This window comes from Nelumbo nucifera, chromosome 5, assembly GCF_055504915.1.
Source record: "Nelumbo nucifera cultivar China Antique chromosome 5, China Antique-T2T, whole genome shotgun sequence".
NCBI classification, from domain to species: domain Eukaryota; kingdom Viridiplantae; phylum Streptophyta; class Magnoliopsida; order Proteales; family Nelumbonaceae; genus Nelumbo; species Nelumbo nucifera.
The window spans coordinates 16,917,707-16,937,976 of NC_142653.1; the positions used below are offsets into that span (position 1 = coordinate 16,917,707).

At 34.3% G+C, this 20,270-nt stretch overlaps 1 protein-coding gene across 3 annotated transcripts; it reads left to right on the forward strand.

The window, feature by feature from the left end:
- The first annotated feature begins 1,350 nt into the window (after positions 1-1,350).
- SVP (K-box region and MADS-box transcription factor family protein) lies at positions 1,351-12,692 on the forward strand. Of its 3 annotated transcripts, none has more exons than XM_010256222.3 (9): positions 1,351-1,489; positions 1,785-1,996; positions 10,048-10,126; positions 10,367-10,428; positions 10,520-10,619; positions 10,715-10,756; positions 12,001-12,042; positions 12,121-12,281; positions 12,446-12,692. In XM_010256222.3, the coding sequence occupies exons 2-9, from the start codon at positions 1,815-1,817 to the stop codon at positions 12,456-12,458; spliced, it is 681 nt and encodes a 226-aa protein (XP_010254524.1). In that variant the 5' UTR covers positions 1,351-1,489; positions 1,785-1,814; the 3' UTR covers positions 12,459-12,692. The 3 variants fall into 3 exon arrangements, with proteins under 3 accessions (XP_010254524.1, XP_010254525.1, XP_088744474.1); XM_010256223.3 differs by having other exon boundaries at positions 12,127-12,281; XM_088888348.1 differs by lacking the exon at positions 1,351-1,489 and adding an exon at positions 1,515-1,535.
- The last annotated feature ends 7,578 nt before the right edge of the window (positions 12,693-20,270 follow it).

Consider the following 20,270-nt stretch of genomic DNA (forward strand, 5'->3'; position numbering starts at 1 on the left):
TCATTATGACAAAAAAATAATAAATAATAATAATAAACAAAAAAAAGACGAAAAATCGTTATCCAATTAGATTACCCGGATCAGTTGTGTGCTAATCAAATCAATAATTTTTGGCCAAAAAATAGTTTTGAAACCAATAAGGTGACCGATTCCCAATTTTAAAACATTAATTTTAGTGATTTATACAATTAGTTACATTAGCAGATGATCATAACTGTTTTTAGGGATACTATATCTTACGTGAGAATTTCTTAACCATAGATGGAGGGAGAGCATCTCCCATTAATCAGTACAAGTAAAGGAGATATTCATGTTCTCCATGTATAGCTACAGTGATGATTTGAGTTTGAGGTGCATTCAATCGTCCCAACAGAATCATACAACACTTCTCCAAAACACCACCGACATTTAAAACCATGCTCCCAATATTAACCCCCAAAAGTCGAAATAATCTTCCAAGGGCTTAATTGACCTTTACTGATTTAAGAACATCATCATCATCACCATTAAAGTGTCTCAATCAGCAGGATCATTAGGGCGACCTACGAGACCAAGGTATGGTCACTATTAAAATAGTTTTCTAATTCTAAGTTCCATCTTCTCAACGTGGTTCCTAATAAAGATTTCTTTATGGAAACAAATATGTACGCGGAAGCCAATTGGATTCATGATTCATGATTCTGCTACGAAGTTTGCACCCATCAGACCTCCTCAACATATTTTACACCCATCAAAGTTCTCTCACGTCTTACCAAATTCACCAAACCCCAAGACAGGTAATTAATTAATTAAGACGAATTTATTTCTCACTGCTTTTTTTTCTTCCACTTTTTACAATTTCCGGTGACACGACAAGATTTCCAGTTTCCGACCACACATCAAAGTGATAATCCACGTCTTCAAATATTTGCCAGAATTAATTGTCCATTTGTCCTGCCCAGAAAAAAAAAAGAAGAGCAAAAAGTGGACAAATTGGGGAGCAAAAAGATTTACCAGAAGCTAGGTAGGTAGCCATCTGAAGTGAGATTTTGCTTAATTGGGATTACGGGAACCCCAACACCCCACAAAAGCAAATTATCAGGGGAGGGTATTTCGAAGCGTAAATTCTCGTGGGAAATTGCTTTTGGGGAACAAGATGCGTGCGAGGGGTACAAAATGTTTAATAATTGCTCTGCACTGATGGCGGCATGGCTACACGTACGGAAAGAAAACGTCCACATAAAAAATGGTAAATTTTGCTTGTGATAAATTAAAAATCAGTTTTTGTTCAATCTGGCTTCTTTTTCCAATTCCAGTCTTTTCTCTCTCTCAGTTGTAGACTGGATTTTTTCTCAACTTTCTGTAGAGAAAGTAAAAGAGAAGCAAGTCTGTTTTGCTATAAATAGGAGTTTCTTCTCTCTCCTCATTCTCTCTCTTATTGGTGAGGTTGCTGGTGTTCAAGTTTTCTCTCTCTCTCCTCGTTAATCCCACCCACACCAGAAGCGAACAGGTAAACAAGGAAACCAGCCAATCTGCAGTTCTGGATTTCACATTCAGTGAGTTGGTGTTGAATTGTTGATGGGGTTTTTTTTGGGGTTCCTTCACTTGGATAAATATTTTTTTTTCAAAGAAACTAGGGTTTTGGCGAGATTCTTCGCTTAATTTGGAAAAATGCAGTTCTTATTACTCCCATTTTAGCCTAATCCTATTTGTGTTTTAGCCCTATCGAAAGCTTTGATGTTCGACGTATTCATCTATAGGACGACCTGTGTTTTTGTTGATGTTTTTGTTCGTTCCGTGTGAAGGATTGTGAGATTATTCAACAGAAAAAAAGAATGGCGAGAGAGAAGATTCAGATCAAGAAGATCGACAACGCAACTGCGAGGCAGGTGACCTTCTCGAAGAGAAGGAGAGGGCTTTTTAAGAAGGCCGAGGAGCTCTCCATCCTCTGCGATGCTGAGGTTGCTCTTATCATTTTCTCTGCAACTGGAAAGCTTTTCGAGTATTCCAGCTCAAGGTTTCTTCCTATCTCATCACCGTTTCCTTTAGTCATAGTCGCGATCTAAGTAGTTTATACGAATATATATCACTACGTTAACTGCGTACTTTAATTTCCATGTCACTGTATATCGGGAGAGAGAGAGAGAGAGAGAGAGAGAATGGGTAGAAATTTAACAGTCGCTCCAAGTCTTCGTCTCCGGTGGTTTTTAATGGAAGCTTCGGAGTCTAATCGTCTGTTTATAGCGGAAACCTGAAAAGCCTCATAGAAGTAACAAAATAAAAGATAAAAAAGAATCATACTCTAGTGCACCGAAGCCGCAGTTATGTATACATCTGTCCGAAAGCAAGAAACTTCAAAAAGACTGAACTGGTTTTCGATTGATTTCGATCATGTCGTTTTTGCTCGATGCCTTTACCGGGTTTCCTCCAATTGATGAGATCAGTTCTGTGTGCCTTTTTGGGTTCAATAGTTCATCCATCCTTGATCTATGTGGAGTAGGTATAGCGTAGGCTCAAAGAACGCACAGGCCACTGGAACCTTACCCTTGTCAGCATTTCATGGCGGAGCTCAAGATTCTTCTGTAAAACTCCAAACAACTTCTTGGGCCGTACCGTTTTTCCTTTGTTTTTTGGTATATCACGCTGTCTGTCTCTCACCAGTCTGGTTCTTCTCACACAGTGCATGATTTTAGTATCATACATGAAATACGGCTTTGGGTATTTTAATTAATTGATGTCGATTGATGGTTTACAAAATCGGTCTGTGTTAGATTAATTACTGTATTGATGCCATCTCTTTCTACGTATTCTGGCTTTATTTTTCTCATTTATTATATGTAATATATGTTATACGTTACTCTTCATTTATAGTTTTCAGTCCTTGAATGTCTTTTATTTAACAAGACTTCCCCAAATCCAGAAGAGAAAAGGAAACAGAACAAAAGAGAGAGGAAGAAAAAGCAGAAGTGCTAAACTAAATCAGCTCCACCAAAGAGAACTGATTCATCATCAAATTAAAGGGTGACTGATCAATTAGTGCTGTGGCAGATGTTATTTATTGATTCTAATTTTGCTAGTTGGTTCCTTCAAATCCATCTGGTCACTTCTGTTCTTCTTTAACTGTAATGTGTTAGATGCTTGATCGTAGCTGTTATATGTTTACTGGTTTTAGATGCTCTTCAAGATACCTCTAACCATCTATCTATCCAACCCTATACTCAAGAATGCCAACCATCTGTCGTTGGATGATTGCACTCTGCAATTCTACAAGCTTTGGTTAATTATTGGACGCAGGAAATGAGTTTCAAAAGAAATGTTTGGATCAGGAATGAGATAGTCCCAATGTAGCTGGTCCAATTTTAATGGTGCAAAAGTTTTTTAACTTCATTTCCAGGATCCTTATGTTTCAAGGGTTCCTTGTTAGCAAAAAAAAAAAAAAAAAAAAAGCTTTCACCGACTCGTTGTCATATCCACTACAATATTAAAAGAGAAATCCTAGATTGAGAAATCTGAATTCTTTTGATTCTTATGGTCTGAAGCTTCATATTATATTGGCCGTAGGTGTCCTTTTAGACTCAATCTTTTGTGGTCACCTTTGGCCATGCAAGAAATAAAATGGTTTGTTTTAAATTAAAAAGATTCGTGCATCGAGACTCTGGGATGGTGGAACTTACTGTCGAAAGAATGAGTTTTGGGATAGATCTTTGGTATCTAGCAGCTGTGATGCTTCAGTCTACTTGATCCAGCAGTCCTTGTTTTTGATAATGACGAGATGTTCCTCAGAGAATTGTTCAACGAAAGTCCTCTAAGTTTGTTGAGACACTGAGAATTTCATAACAGTTGGGAGTATTTGTTTGTTTCTTATGCACATTCGGGTACAGTTTTAACAGTGAATGATTCGCCTGTGAAGTGAGTGGAATCAGTTGAGTATAATGCAAGTGTGGGAAGGCAAAAGGAACCATTTGAGTATAACAATTACAGTAGCTTTAGGGTGTATTGGAAATGGTGGGAAGCTGTTGAGATCAAGGCAAAAATTTTCTATGGCATATGGTTGGCTTCTCTTCATGCTCTGGACATTTACAGGCTTTAGATGGTGCGAGTGAGATTAAAAATATCTCGATGCGCAGCTTAGCGTTGTAGGAGATGGGGGTGAATGAATTGTTCATAGTTCATTAAATGAACTCCAACAATGTGACATCAATAATGGGTAGTTCTTAATGATTTGCCTCGCTAGCCGTTTATACGTAACTCAAGGAAGTAATGAATGAAAAAAAAAAAAAACTCTGACACAGATGCTTTTTCTCTCATTTGTTCCAACCTTTTTTGTTTGCCTTTTGTTTAATTTGACACTGGGTATTCTTTAGCAAGAATGTTTTTATCCAATTCTAAGAAGTTATTTGAGGGTAAAGTGTGATTGTTTGAATATTCAGGGGAGGGGGGGGTAATTGATCACAGGGATTCTAGTGTAATCCCAAACTAGTATTGAACATGAGCAAGATTTTATATGGGTTTTGTTCGGACATTTTACACTTACTTTGGTAGTTAGAGTTCATCTATCCCTTTCTTTAGGGTCATTTGTGTCCAAAATCACATCAAATGAATGTTCTATCAGGTTTTTTGGGGTTAATCAAAATGGTCCTAGTGCATAAATTCCCATTCTATTTTATAAATTATTTGGATTGTTGTGATTCTCACCAAGCTTCAATTTGCAGGTATCTGAAGATGCCATATTGTTGCTTGCAATAGTACTGTTGCATATACCATCTTAAATGTGTCAAATTCCAGTTTGTAACCTATTTTATCTAAATATGTCCTTGTTGTAAGACCTTGAAGATACCTAGTGAGTGTGTGTGTGTGTGATGGCTGACACCAAGTAAGATGGGCCAATGCCCCAAAATCATTAACCCTTTTCTATCTAAGCCATGGAACTATATGATTTAATTAGAAGGGTATGGTCCATTTAGGTGCTTATGTCATGCAGAAGTTCTTCCCTCCTTACCCCTTAATTTTGCAAATCGTTTATGCAGGTTTATCCTTAATTTGTTGTGCAGCCTGTTTTTGTTTGTGGCCGTTTCTTTTGTATTCCTAGTCCTTCCTCTTCTTTTTAGTATTTTTTTTTTATTTTCACCTTCAAAATAAATTGCAAATCATTTAGATTAATTGTAGAAGGAAATCTTGGTACTTTCCTCCCAAAACCAATCGTTTTTTCTTACCTATTCATTTTGTGTGTGTCCCTGATTGTCATTTTTCTCAGTTTTGGATGTTCTACCACAACATTTTCAGTTCGTGGATAAGGATGAATAGCAGTGAATTGTGGCAACCAGTGATTTATAATTATGTCGTTTTGCTGATATCTGCAGTGGAAATTGGTGTACATTCTGTTGCAATCTTGCAATCCTATTTTTGTATTTTAATTCCTTGCTTTTTTTTAGGCCTTTTATGTGTAGTATCATGGGATTTGTTCCTTTTCCATTCGACATCCCAGGGTTGCATCTGTCCCACTAGCCACTAACTTCCCTTAGGTTCAGTTTAGAAGCAGTACAAATGCAATTATGTACAGTGTAAATACATACAAAATAATATAAAATATAAGGTTTTGCACTCTACATATTTGTATTTATACTCCTTCCAAACTCAGCCTTGGTAAAGATAATAGGGTCAATTTTTACAGTTCCTAGCTATCACAAAAGATGAAGAAAGCATGTATTGCATGTGCAATAATGTGGATGTAATAATGCTGTTCCTGATGATCAAGTTTCCTCCCTGGAGAAGAAACTTATTTATGTAGCAGCTTTGAGATCAAATGCTATATATTGTTTGGTAAGAGCTCAAAGCCAAGTCTGGGCAGGCCAGTTTGTGAGGGACCACTTTGTACATAAAATGCTAAAAGTTTGGTCCATATCCAATCCACCCCTCCCAAGCCCCTGAATGGCTGGGGCCATCATTAGTTAGAACCTTTAGATTTGAGTCGTGGTTTATAGAATGGAGAAGAGAGAGAGAGAGAGAGAGAGAGAGTGCAGATGGGAGAGATAAGAGATGACTGACAAGCATAATGCATTATTTCCTACAAAAACTTAGTCTGTTTCTTTTATTTTTTTGAGTCATGGAGTGAGGTTTCTGAAATAATTTTGTTTGTCGTCGTGTGTTTTCCTACTGTGTTTGGTTTGGAAGAAAAGTTAGGAAAATCCAATCAAGGTTTGTACGGGTTTCTCTATTTTCTTTCCTCTCTCTAGCTACCTTTTCTTTCAAACCAAACACAGCTTTAGTGAGAGAACATGTATTGGCAAAGCGTGTATGCACCATTTTCCACCATCACCAAAATGCTTCTGTTGCTTCACTTTTTTGTGACAAACCCTTTTCCTTTTATCGAAGGATATCAGTTCCTCAATGTACACTTCATCCTTTCTAGATCGACTATCTCAGTCATCTATGTATTTTTTCAATTTTTGCTTCTCAAGATATTGGCATGGCAACCCGTGTGATGCATAGGGTTTAATAGAATTTCGGTAGAGGCTATAGAAAAAGAATGTACGTAAAGGTGGAGGCAGGCTTCTGACTATAGAGTACACTACAGACCATTGGAGAGAGGGAGAGAGAGAGAGAATTAAGAGGAATTTAATTGTGGTATTTTATATTTTTTAATTAAAAAACACATTAAAAAAAGGAGAGAAGGGGTGAGTTTGGTGAGAGGATCTTTCACCTCCCACCCTTCCCATTTTGTAATATAATATAGATAACAAACTTGTGCCTGTGCAAGGCATTAATGCTTTTGTATTATGCCATCCAGCCTATAAAGAGGGGTAGTGCATTGGATGAATTGTCCCGGTGGTAGTGCGGTTTTGAATTCCGTTATTTTTATCTCTGCAAGAAAAAGAATTTATTGATGTGATGTTGTATTCTTTATTTAAAAGAGTAAGGACTCCTATAAGAGTGTCACAGTGATTAATACCATAAAAACCATTCATTTACTCTACCAATATTTACAATATTTGCATCCTTTAGAACCTCATTGCTATATATATATATGTATGGGAGCTTTTAGTGAAGCTCAACATCTGTCTACCAATTTCATGTATATGACATCTTTAACTCTTGCTATTAATTAAATTTTTTGGGTTTTTGATTAGTGTCCATGGATGCTCTCCTATTTCCAAAATCCCCAATCACTCCTTTTTCGGTCATTAGTGTCTTAACTAGCTGCTATCTGATGCTCTGATGTCAAAGTATCGATTAGTCAACAATTTCTGTAAGTCGAGTGTCATCCTGACTATATCATTAACCAGTCGGTCGATACTCGAAACAACTTGTACTGACATTGATTTTCTCCATGTTAGTTAGATTAATTAGTATATAGAATCACTAATTCAAATTGGTAGTGTAAGAATTGGTTACAGCTGGATTATGGTTTATTCACTGTGGCAATGAAACTCGGTATAAAGTTCTAATCTTATTCACATTGGCAATGAAACTATGCTCCAACGTATATCTCAGTCTAAAGTTCTAACCTTAACCTTATTTTATTATGGGTAGTATGATACGGGTGTCATAATGTGTGCCTCTTTCTTAATCCAAGTGGTTTAATGGTTCCTTGGGATGGTCGATCAAGTGGTCTAATGTTCTAATTTTGTTGCTGCCATTATAATTAATTAATTTTCAGAACAATGTGTTGGTGGTCTTGTTCTAATTTGCACTTTAAGATCGATGGGCTTTCACGTGAGGGCACATTCGAGAATAAAAACTTATGAGAGACCTCACCCAACAGCTTAAACTTTTAGGTTGAATGGTTCTTTGAAAAATTATTATCACCTTTGATAAATAATATTATTCCATATACGAAAGTGTTAAATATACATGAAACAAGATCGATTGTCATCAATAGGGATGACAACAGGTAGGGTAGTTGCAACAATTGCCCTTCCTTTTAAGTCAATTTAAAACCACTCCTATATAAAATTGATATGCTGTTAGAATAATTTAAACCCAGGTTACTTGAAACATAAGTATTCTAACCACCAAGCATTCTAATATCTTGCTAATTTAGTATTGTGAAGCAATCATATTATATTCAATGTTTATAAAGGTATTGAAAATTAATCTAGAATTACCAAGATTTGAAACTCTTGTTATGCCCAGGTCTCAAGTCATTTTCAGGACAGTTTTGAATGATTTTTGTCTCTATAATCTTAGTTATTCATTTAACCAATTATTCCTTTTGCTGGTGATTAATTCCATAGGGGAATATACTTTTACTACTATGACATATCACTTGCATTTATTATCCTTGGTATATTTTAAACCTTGTAATTAACCTTTCACATGATTATTATATTAGTTTGCTATGATATGCATGCATATTTTAATTATTTTACCATTTGCCAACATTTCCTTGAGATATTTGGGTAGCTTACACTTCACATTTTTATGGGTAACAAGAAAATTTTATTATGTTAAGTAGAAAGTAATAGAGAAAATGCAGTGTCCCTTTGAAGGATGCATTTATTTAAGTGTTTCCAGATACATTTATTTAAATTGCTTCTTCAATATTTTATGTTTCCGATACTTTGAACCTTGCACCCGATTTTACATGAGTAAAATGCAGTGTCCCTATGAAATAGAAATGGTGTGGTAAGCAAATGGTGAAAATGCCTGTAATGGGACACAAGGGAGAGGGTTTGAATCTTCTTTCAATCCTTTTTATTATTTGTGTATGATAAAATATATTAGTTATATTTAATGATATATATACATATACATTTGGGGTTATAATTGGGCATTGGGAACAGCTACCTGCATTAAATATATTTGGGTTCAGATATCATGTACCCTAAGGTTAAAAGTCAAATCCTATAGGGTGTTGATAATCGGCTTCCATTAGGATTGAATACCAAAAAATTTTTCCCAAAATTGCCATCCTTAGCTATCTTTTGCCATGTTATGTTAACGAGGCTTGCAGCCTATTAACACCCTGGTCGACATGATACAGAAGACATACCTATACCTGGTACCAGAAATTAAGATGCCTGAAGGGTAAGATTGCATTTATGATAAAGATCATATTATTTTTGTAACTTTCCTTGTCATCTTAATACCTAATATGTTTTGTTGAACAACAACTATATATACATAATATATACATGCATGCGTATATGTATTCATATGTATATTGTATGCATACATACATACACATATATATGGGTGATGGGTCTCTCATTTTTTTTTATTTTTTATTTTATTTTACCTTTTTTTTTCTTTGTATTTCTTATCATCTGTGTAGATTGTTGGTCTGAACTGGTTTAACCATGGACGTTTTAGGGTACAACCAATTACACAGCTGAGCTATATAGATCTGGTAACTACTAATATATATTTAACAAATCAATCCTTGAATTTCTATTCAATGTTGGTGTTGTATTTGGATCGTAATGGTCTTTCTTATGTGCTATCATAAGGGCCACTTCTGTTATGTACAACAAAGTTACTTCAATTTTTTACGCCGAACAAAGTTCATTTGTTGCTTAAGCAGAATTTTTTTTTTTTTTTTGGTTTTTTCACATCGTGCATCCTAGTCGACATGATTATATATATATATATATATATATATATATATATAATGATAGTGTTGTAGGTTCAAAATCAGTAAAAATTAACTATTGGGACTTGATTGATGCCCCCCACCCCACGATAAATTAAACTACTGGGAAAAAATTTTATCTTTGAAATTCTCTTGGGCTGTGTTTGGTTTGAAAGGAAAAAGTAGGGAAAGGTAGGGAAACCTATACAAGGTTTGTAAAGGTTTTCCTTCTTTTTCCTTCAAACTAAACATAGCCTTGGAGAAAGGATGTAGAGCTCCTAAATTCTACATTTTGTGTGTATATATCTAGACTTAACAGTCTTTGGCCTGCTCATACAATTTCTTTGGTTAAGACGTGCCTGGTTGAATTAATCTGGTTTCCACATTTGAATAATTATAGCAATAGTAATATTTGCTTTTAGTTAGAAATTTAGTAGTAAAAGTGAGCTAACCATCACGTCCAGTAACTTTGCCATTGGTTGTCTTGATCTCTGAAGTATGAAGGAGATACTTGAAAGACATAATCTACACTCAAAGAACCTTCAGAAACTTGATCAGCCATCTCTTGAGCTGCAGGTAAGTTGTTCTTGGATCTCTTATTGTGATTTATCGATGTGAATGTTGTTGTAACCACTGATGCAGTGCAATTTTATTTTCACTAGTACAAATGCATGGGAGTGCAGATGAAAAGAATGTAAATTTTGGTTTAAGTCTTGCTTTGCTTCATTTGCTCTCATCCAAATGTATTGCATTCTTCATGACTGCTTATTCATGAAATATAAATATTTTATTAGCAATATTCGTGGTATCTTTTAGCTAGAGAACAGCAACTATGCGCGGTTGAGCAAGGAAGTTGCAGAGAAAAGCCATCAACTGAGGTAAGTCTTCAATTGTATTTAGACTGTTCGCATGCATGAAGTGTTGCAGAGAAAAACCATCAACATTGAGGGATCACTTCGTGCTTGTCAGGCGAATGCGTGGAGAAGATCTGCAAGGATTAAATATAGAAGACCTGCAGCAACTAGAGAAATCCCTTGAAACGGGACTGAGCCGTGTGCTAGAAACCAAGGTCGGTCTGCATTTCATTTCTGTAAAACGATAGTTGGTCCGAGGTTAATACTTGTATGCTCTAGTAAGTTTGTTTTCCATTTTATGTGTTTTCAGGGTGAACGGATTATGAAAGAAATCAGTAACCTCGAGAGAAAGGTTAGTTCCTCAATTTCAGTGCTCTTAGGGGGCGTTCTTTTTCTGGATTTTGAGAGGAGGAAATGGTGGATGAGATTTTGATTCCTATTGGCCAGAAATTCCATGTTCTTTTTTCATATTTATGTGAGAAAGAGGGAAAGTTTATTTTCACGACACATCTCTTGGGTGGGTAAATAACTTTCTCACGTGGGGGGAAATTTACCAACACTTGAATGAGACAAAAATGCTCATTTTAATAATAGATTTTTATGACTAAAATGGTCATTGCCTTGCCAAAAAGTGAACAGGGACCTTAATATTTTTGTGTTGTAGTGCTCTTAATATCAAAGCATCATGTAAAATATGGAGAGCAAAAACTACCATAAATTAAAATAAACTAAAGGAAAATGTAAAAAAAATGCATTTATCTTATCAAATATATTTAATTTAATATTGTATATCTTGTTCTATCTGAAACCAACTAAACCAAGCCAAGCCCATCATAATTTACTCGAGCTGACCTAGCTAGTTAGTTCTTTTTTTTTCATTTGTATTGGTTATTTATCATCGGTGATAGCCTAGAAACTAGGCTAGTGTCTTGGGGCAAGGATTTGTAGTCTTGTCCAAGGGCCAAGAGTTTAATACTGTTGTTGATGTGAACAATCGAACTGTCCATCTGAAACTGATGATCAAAACATGTATGTTCCAGATTGGTTTTTGCCAACTTAATTAATTTATACTAATAGCACTTTATTGCTTTGAAAAATAATTAACTCGAATTACTGATAGCACTTTATTGATTTGTGCTAGTGATATAACAACTCCCACAGAAAAATATTATATATATATATATATGTGTGACCAAAAATATTATATATATATATATGTGTGTGACCAAATTATTTAAAGAAATATGGAAAAATGTGGCATTCTCAGTAGAAACTTTTTACATGTGAATAACAGATTTCCAAAATTTTTAATAGATTATATAATAAATATGCTTATTTTTAATAGATTATACATGCATTTGCATGTAGGAGTACGCCAAAATTTTACACAAAAGTTTCCTTACCAACCTTAATAGATTTGTTGAAATCCAAATCTGGGGTTGAAGTAAAATGCAACTTTTTGATCTTCTACTTCGGTGGGATTTCTGTTTATATTTTGATCAGATTTTTCTTCGGATTACATGCACGCAGTAGTTGTGTGTGAAAGAAAATGAATTTGCTTGTAATAAAACCAAGTTCGTTTCAATCTGAATGCAGGGAATGGAACTGTTGGAGGAGAATGAGCGATTGAAACAGCAAGTGAGAGCTTCCAGTACTTTTTTGCATTCTCGCTTTTCCTTAGATTCCTAGACGCTATATTGTAGGTGAAAATTTTAGTTGCAGATGATGGAGATGTCCAAGGGACAAAAGCACGTCGGTGCGGACTCAGAGAACATAGTTTATGAAGAAGGCCAGTCGTCGGACTCTGTCACCAATGTCTGCAGCTCCTCTGGTCCACCCCAAGACTACGACAGTTCTGATACATCGCTTAAGTTGGGGTGAGTAACTGAGTATGCCTTGTTTCTGGATTTAATGTGAGTTCTAATGAAATTAAACTGAGGTTGGTTGGTTGAATTCTATTTGACTGAAAATTTTCTCTCTTAGCTGAACTCCTTGAATCAACTGACAACCCATCGCCGACTATTTGTTTGTTAATTTGCAGGCTACCATTCTAGCTGAATGTGCGAGGAAGGACGGAAGAGATAAATAGTGTAGCCAGGAAGAGGAGGCTGCTCCAAGATATATCGTTGTTATCAAACGTATTGGCATTGTTAAAATAGAAATCTAACCCAAATTGTATGTATTATATTATAAGCTATACAGTTGAAGTGATCAGAATGCTCTGTCCAGATAAACATATTTATGCGGTTTGGTTTTTCTAGTGCATTTTTCTTCTCTTCCCATCCCAACATCCTTCAGGGTAATGCCCATATATGGTGATCGTCTTTCATTTTGATTTCTTTTTTTTTTTTATTCTTTGTATCCATGTGATTTGTAGCCACGAAAGTTTTAAAAACTGGAGCAGACAACTGTTTTGGCTATTGGTTCCTGGGTCAAACGGTCCGATCAACTTGTTCGAATGATGGTACATTCTGATGTAAAAAAAAAAACTAATTAAAATTAAAAACAACCGAAGGCCATCGTTCGGGACGATGGTTCAACTGCCACCAGTGGGTTGTTAGCCAAATCAGTGGTTTTTGGCCCAGGAATGGTTTTAGGGTGAAGTTGAATCTATCATGGTTTTCAAAATCGGATTGGAAAAACTGGGAACCAGTCATCTGATTAGTTCCGTTTTCCCCTAAAACCGCTTTTTTTTCCAAAACATTTGATTTTGTTCAGCAAATCATGAAACTGGCCGATTAACCGTTCGAATGGTTTTGATCATTTTCCTTTTCTTTTTTTTAATTTTGTTTTTTTGTCAGAATGGGCCAGCCTTTCGGGTCAGATCGTTTGAACTGGTAACCAGACCCTTGACTGGTTTAATCATCTATTCGTTTTTAAAAACTGTAGAATTTATTGCCTGACTGATTCCTGGGTCAACCAGTCCAACCGTCTGATCTGGTCCGTCTAATTTTCAAAACCATGGCAGACACTGAAGATTGAGCATTTATTTCTTTGGGGTTTGTGGAACTCAGGCCCCATTTGGGTAGAGGTGTATATATATATATATATATATATATATATATATATATATATATATATAATAAACAATTGTTTTTCAATTTTATTATAATATTTTATTTAAGTATTGTATATAAAATAAACGGTTGAATACATTAAAATTCATATACAATAAAAATGTTTAGATTTTTTTAAATAAATAGATTAGGCCCAGTCCACGGCACAGAACATAGCCTGGCCTAGGACTCAGCCCATGGACCAGCCCAGCCTGTTATACAACACAGGCCCGCAGGGACTTGGGCAGTGGGCCATGCCAGGCTGACCCGAAAATATCCCAGGGGAGGGAGGCATGGCATGATCCGCACTTTGCATGGGCCACATGCGAGTCATGCCATACCAGCCCAGCACAGCCCGTTTTACAGCTCTACATTTGGGAGGGCTTGAGCTTTGGTTGTCGTTGCTGAGCCACTTGAAAAAGCCATTATGTGCCTGTTCGGGAGGGTTTCCATGTTGCTGCTTTTGGTTTTGCGTTGTGGGACTTACTGTTTTACCGAGAAAGTGAAAAGCCTATAAGCAAATGCTCGGGTAAAGGTATGAAGAGGTTAAGGGCTTCCGCTTTGATTGAGCTGCCTTCACTGGGCCACTTTGAGAAAGCTGCTAAAACAAATTTCACCGTAATGTCACCTTATTTAGAATTTTCAAGTTTTTCACCAAGCATGGTTTTTAGGTTTTCCATTCAGAGCCCACCTTACAAATTGTTCTAATATGGTGCAATCTATTAATGCAGTTAATTAAGATGGCCCGCCTGAAATTCTTTCTTTATCATGACATTAGAGAAATTGTAGCTAGAAGGTCTTTCAAATTCCAATTCTGTTCAAGGAAAGTAAACAATGCCTGCTCATGTTGCTGCAAAGTTTGGTTTAAGTTTTAGTTTTCTTTTTAGGTTATGTTTGATTGAGGTTTAAATATGAATCGATATAAAACTCAACCGTCAGTTCGCATTTACATCCATGTAAAAATAGATCGGTATAAAATTCTATATCCAGTTTGTTTTCCATGTAAAAGTTACACCGACACAAATTCTCAGCGGTCCAGCGGTTTTAAAATCAATATACTTTTACATTCATTCTCACTTGAAAACTTCCAATGGTCTAGCAGTTTTAAACCGATGGACTTTTACAGGAAGGACTTTTTCCATTAATTGCATTTTACATGGTGGATTTTTTCACAGCATTCAAACACAACCTTGGTGAAAAAGAGTTTTTCACCTGGATGTTCAATCTCCCTTGCCCAGAAGCATCCACAGGCGATCACACTGCACACCGGCAACAGTGACTTACCGGAAGAGTCCGAGGAGCTTCACCAATCGAAGTGATTCAAAACATCCGAAGCCAGCCGGGACGTGATCACCAAGTGGTACATGATGTCATGGAAGTTGGTGGTCTCCATTGTCATCATCTGGAGCTGTTACGCCTTCTCTTCCAATCGAAGTTTTGGTCGTGCCATTGCTTGCTCGGAATCAGATTTTTCCCTTGTCTTAACATATACTCTGCAAAAACACTTGGATAGAAATCCCTTTCAACCATCCTTTCCCTAAATATTTCCAACACCTTAGACCTTGCTGCTCCACCCCTTATTGATTCCAATAATAGCCTCAAATCGAGCTCTGCTCGTTCAGCTAACACCAATCCTTCGCTCAATCCGAGTAACATCAGACTAACCTTTATCTGGTTTGCAAGCCTATAGCCCTACCCACATCCAGCTTCCCTATAATTCCAAGCAATGGGGACAACCAAATCACCACTATGTCATCCCCTCGAGCAAATATGGCTAGTTTCTCCTTCCACCTTTTCTTTTTCATTTTTTCTATGAAGTTTCAAGAGGTCTTTCTGTGGATATCAAATCAGCCTCCCACAGCGTCCCACAACATATTCATGTGGTGTATTGGGAATATTTCCCGATGATGACATCATCATTTCTGTTATTATCACCGGGAGATATTTCTAATACACGACAGAGATGTGCTGTGGGACGTTGTGGGGGCTGATTTGAACTCCTTTCTGTGGTGTCGTCTCACTTTATTTCCTCATGTTTCGTCACTTCTCTTCTACCTGTTTTTCCCATATCTTTTTATTGTTGCCTTTTAGTGGCCGGTTCAATTAATTGGACCACCGTTAATACTGCAATCCCGCTAATTCCCTATTAAATTTATTAAGTTGAAATATGTATTTTTGTTGAGTTAAAATGGAATTATTTCAGTAATTTTGTATGTAAAATAATTTATAAAAGGGTAGGATGGATATTTGGAAAAAAAAAAAAACTGATGCATCAATCTAACATTTTCCATCTGGGATGGTGGCGGAAAGGAGGCTTTTGTCGAGTTTCTGAAAAATTCAAATGAGGTATTTGTTAAAATAAAACTATAGAAAATATTTTTATGATTATCAGAAACTTCAGGGGAAATTTTTGTATTTTACCCTAAAAAAACGAATCGCTTGAGAAATGTATTTGCTTTTCTATATTTTGGGGCCATTGAATGATGACAAGGTTTAAACTTTAAACTGTTGATTCAGCGTGCGTGACCGTGACCGTGACCATTCCCGCCCCCGCTGGACCATCATCCAAAAGGAAAAGAAAAATGTAGAGACGAGAGTGATTGACTTGCAAAAATTTCTGTGCCCCGAAACCCCAATGTCATGTAATGGATCCAGATTAGGCTAGCTGCACCTTCACTTGAGGGATAATTGATTATGTTAAAAGATTGTTTGACCATTAATCAGTAATCTGTGTTTTCAAACCGCCCTTATTCGGCCGGTTGAACCTATTCAATCGTCACTCTGCAATAATTTTAGAGATAAAAAAGTGTCTGATACAGGTGGTTGGATCATTGATTTGTTTGACCCGGTGACTATGTCGTGGGTTACACACATATTTAAATTTTCAGAGATGATTTTTTTATTGCGAATCATTTTTCAAAATTTGTTTCTGATCTCAAATCTTAAATTTTAGAATTTTTTTATAAATAAAAAAAATAAATTTAAAATATAAATTAAATATGAAATAATGCATATAGTATAATAGCCCCATAGACATAGACATCAAGTTAGGATCTGCTGCTCATAAGACCATGTATAAGGAACTATATAATAAGTAAACAGGCCAGTGTTTCGTAGCCCATAAGTGTATAGAACAATGGCATGTCCACTTGTGGTTGAATACATAGCCCATTATATAGCCTTAGGTTCAACGATTCCCTAACCCAATCAAGTTGGGTTAGTTTTAGTTTGGTCATTCGTAAACCGATCAAAACAGAACATATATATATATATAATTTTTTAATACAGTAAAGTGGAAAAATTCTCATTTTTCTTAATCTAAAATATTTTATATCATAAATTTAATTTTTTAATTTACTTTCTTAATAATACCACTTTAATTTTTTAAAATTAACTTTTTTTAAGTTTAAATCTTTTGAACCAACTGATCAAATCAAAAATTGACCCAAATTGATAAAACCCAAGTTGATCGATTTTCACTAATGGTTAATCGATTTCGGGTGACCAACTCCCCAACCTAACCAGGTCGATTTGGTTGGCCAAACAACTTACAACTGAACTGAATTGACCTTGAACACTCATAATTTTAATTAAATTAAAATTTTAATCTCTAATAAATAGCAATAGTTTAGGTCGATTTGGTTGGCCAAACAACTTACAACCGAACCGAACTGACCTTGAACACTCATAATTTTAATTAAATTAAAATTTTAATCTCTAATAAATAGCAATTGTTTAATTTTGGCATAAAAACAATAATTTAATTTCCAATCATTATTGAAAATATATAGCAAAAATACACAATTATAGAAAATAAATTTACAATGAGAATATAATAATTAACTAATAAAAATACAATAATTACAAAATTGTAATAAATACTGAAAATACACTAAATTGGTCAATAAATAGTGTAATCTCAAACAATTGTTTAATATCTAATAAATATTAATTAATAAATTATAACAAAAACACATAATTACTAAAAATAAATTTATAGAAAAAATACAATAAGTACAATAAATTTAATTTAAAATTTTAACAATAGTAGTTTAATCTCCAATAATTATTGAAAGTTTTCTACTAAATAAAAAATATATATTTGTACATAATTATTGAAAATATATTTATCAAAAAATACAATAAGTAATTACTGCAAATATGATAAATATTAATTTTAGTGTATAAAAACATATAATAAATATAGTTTAAGATTGTAAATTATTATTAATAAATATTAAATTTTTAAAGTTATTTTCTATAATTACTAATCGATATAGGTGAAATTAGTTATCTACAATATTATTTAGTTATTTAAATATTGAAAATATTAATTATTTATTGAATTTAATAATCTATAATATTATAATTTATACTATTATTACATAATTTTGTTATTAATTTAAGTATTATGAAATCTATTATAATTATTCTTCTACTTTTAAGAAATTTTTTAAATTTATTACACCATTTTGTTATTTTAATTATTTAAAATTTATTTATGTTAAATATTTTATTATTTAAATAGTTAGTTATTTATATTTTAAATTTAGTATGTAATTTTTTTATAATATTTAAATAATTCTTAAATTTTTTAATTCAAACTTTCTTTATATAGATATAGATAAAATGTGGGGAAGAGAATAAATAGGAATTATAGATAATTTAGGAGAAAAACTCTCTACTAAATTAGAGATAATTTAGGAGATTAATAGAAATTAGAGATAATATAGGAGAAAGTGGGGGATAGTGGTGCCACTTGGCTGGACATTAGAAAAGCAAATTTCTTTTTCTTTATCTATTGGTTGTTATAGATAATTTAGCCTACGTTGTTTTCTTATTGGTTTAATGGGTAAATAGGTATAAATAAAAAATTAAAAAAAAAACAGAAAATTAGGAAGAGGGGTTTGGAGCAACGAGAGGCATGGTGACATGGATAACCTTGCTTTATATATAGAGAATAGATGCACTTGTGTCCACCTCAAATTCCTCATATTATTTTCCTATCCCTTTAGAATTTTGCAATTTATTTTAAACTTTTTAAAATAAAAACTTAAATATAAGGCTATTTAAGCTCACCCATAACCAATTCATTTAAGAATTTAAGGCCCCTGCTTGGTTCACAGGAATCGGGATCTTGAATCGAAATTGGAATGGGTTATTCCGATTCCAACTGTTTGGTTGGGTGGAATTGAAATCCCATTCCTAGTGGAATGACATTCCCTCATTTGAGGGAATGACCATTCCTAATTGCCATTCCCATTATTGTCTAAACCAAACAGACTATGGGATTAGACCATTCCAATTCCAATTCCAACTGCAAACCAAACATACTCTAAATAGTATGGGCATTTGTTTTACACTAGCTCATCCATTGCACAAGCAAGGATTACCTGAACACAATGGTTGTTCAGCGGGCTGTACACCAATGATAATGTTCCACACTAGTAATAAAATACATGGAACCCGCATCTTTCATAGTGGGGCCCATGAATGTATTACTAGCATGGAACATTATCATTGGTTCCACAGAGCAAAGTTGTCAAATTCAGACTAGACCCAGGATACCAGGAGACCCATATTGGATTACCAATTCAAAATTAGGAAAAATGGTTCCCATATGTGGGTCAAATGAGAAGGAAAGAGATTATATGGCTAGGGGTGAGTTCATTCGGTTAAAAACCGAACTAAACAAACCAAAATTTTAAAAACTGAACTAAAAAAATTAAGACCGAAACCGAATTATAGAAAAACCAAAATAACCAAAATCGAAATTTTCGGTTTGGTTTTGGTTATTTCGGTTAAAACCGAATTTTAATAATATATACTTTATTATATATTATAACATATAATATATATTACATATTATAAAATATATATTATGAAATCAAATTTTATTATATTATATGTTACATATTATATACTATATCTTACATATTACATGCTATATATTATATATAATAATAGAAAGTTCGATTAATTCGATTAACCGAATTTCTAATTTTAAAAACCAAAACCGGAGACCGAATTAACCGATTTAACCAAAAAGCCACCAAAACTAAAATTTTCAGTTCGATTTCAATTTTAACCGAATAATGCTCACCCCTACATATGACGAATCCAACTATCTGTTAAATAAGGGATCCTCTCTGGATGGACCATGTGTTCAAATCAATCCCATTGCCCACATCATCACCTTATACCCCACCTCGTGAATAATATCATCCATCCACCTATATGGTTGCAACGTTTTAACTTAGAAACTGCCCAAATAAATTAAGGTTGTGTTTGGTATCAATGCAATTTTTTCATGCAACATTTTGGGAGTTGTCATTAAATAAGGGAGTCATTTAGAGTTGAATCATCAAATTTGATATTTCAAGTATCAACAGTATTGATCAACCCAAAATATCTCTGGTTGTGCTCATATTTTAACTCCAATTCCTATTGATCAACCTCAAACGTTTCGTGAAGAAACAGCAATGGTACCAAATGCAACCTGTGTTTTGGGTTGGTCAATATAAATTGATGAGAGATGTTTTTTTTTCTTATAATCAGAAGATTGAGAAATTTTGGACTTCGACCCTTGTAACGTGTATATTATGTAATACCAAAAAAATAGAAAATTTGGATGTATTTATTTTGACTGAAATTTGGGAATTTTTTCTCCATTATTGACAGATTGCCATTTTATCTTATCCATACTTTTGAATATAGTGTTAAAATTAATAAAAATTTCTTTTGTGTACTAATACAAATGTATGGGAGTGCAAAATGAGAAAATTGTCATTTTTTTAGGTTTTATTTTAT

What these genes read in the sequence shown, in the direction of transcription:
- SVP (XM_010256222.3), top strand. Translation starts at nt 1,815, where the DNA reads ATGGCGAGAGAGAAGATTCAGATCAAGAAGATCGACAACGCAACTGCG. An exon ending in TTCGAGTATTCCAGCTCAAG is followed by an intron (nt 1,997 to 10,047) that starts GTTTCTTCCTAT and finishes TGATCTCTGAAG; the next exon opens with TATGAAGGAGATACTTGAAA. An exon ending in GCCGTGTGCTAGAAACCAAG is followed by an intron (nt 10,620 to 10,714) that starts GTCGGTCTGCAT and finishes ATGTGTTTTCAG; the next exon opens with GGTGAACGGATTATGAAAGA.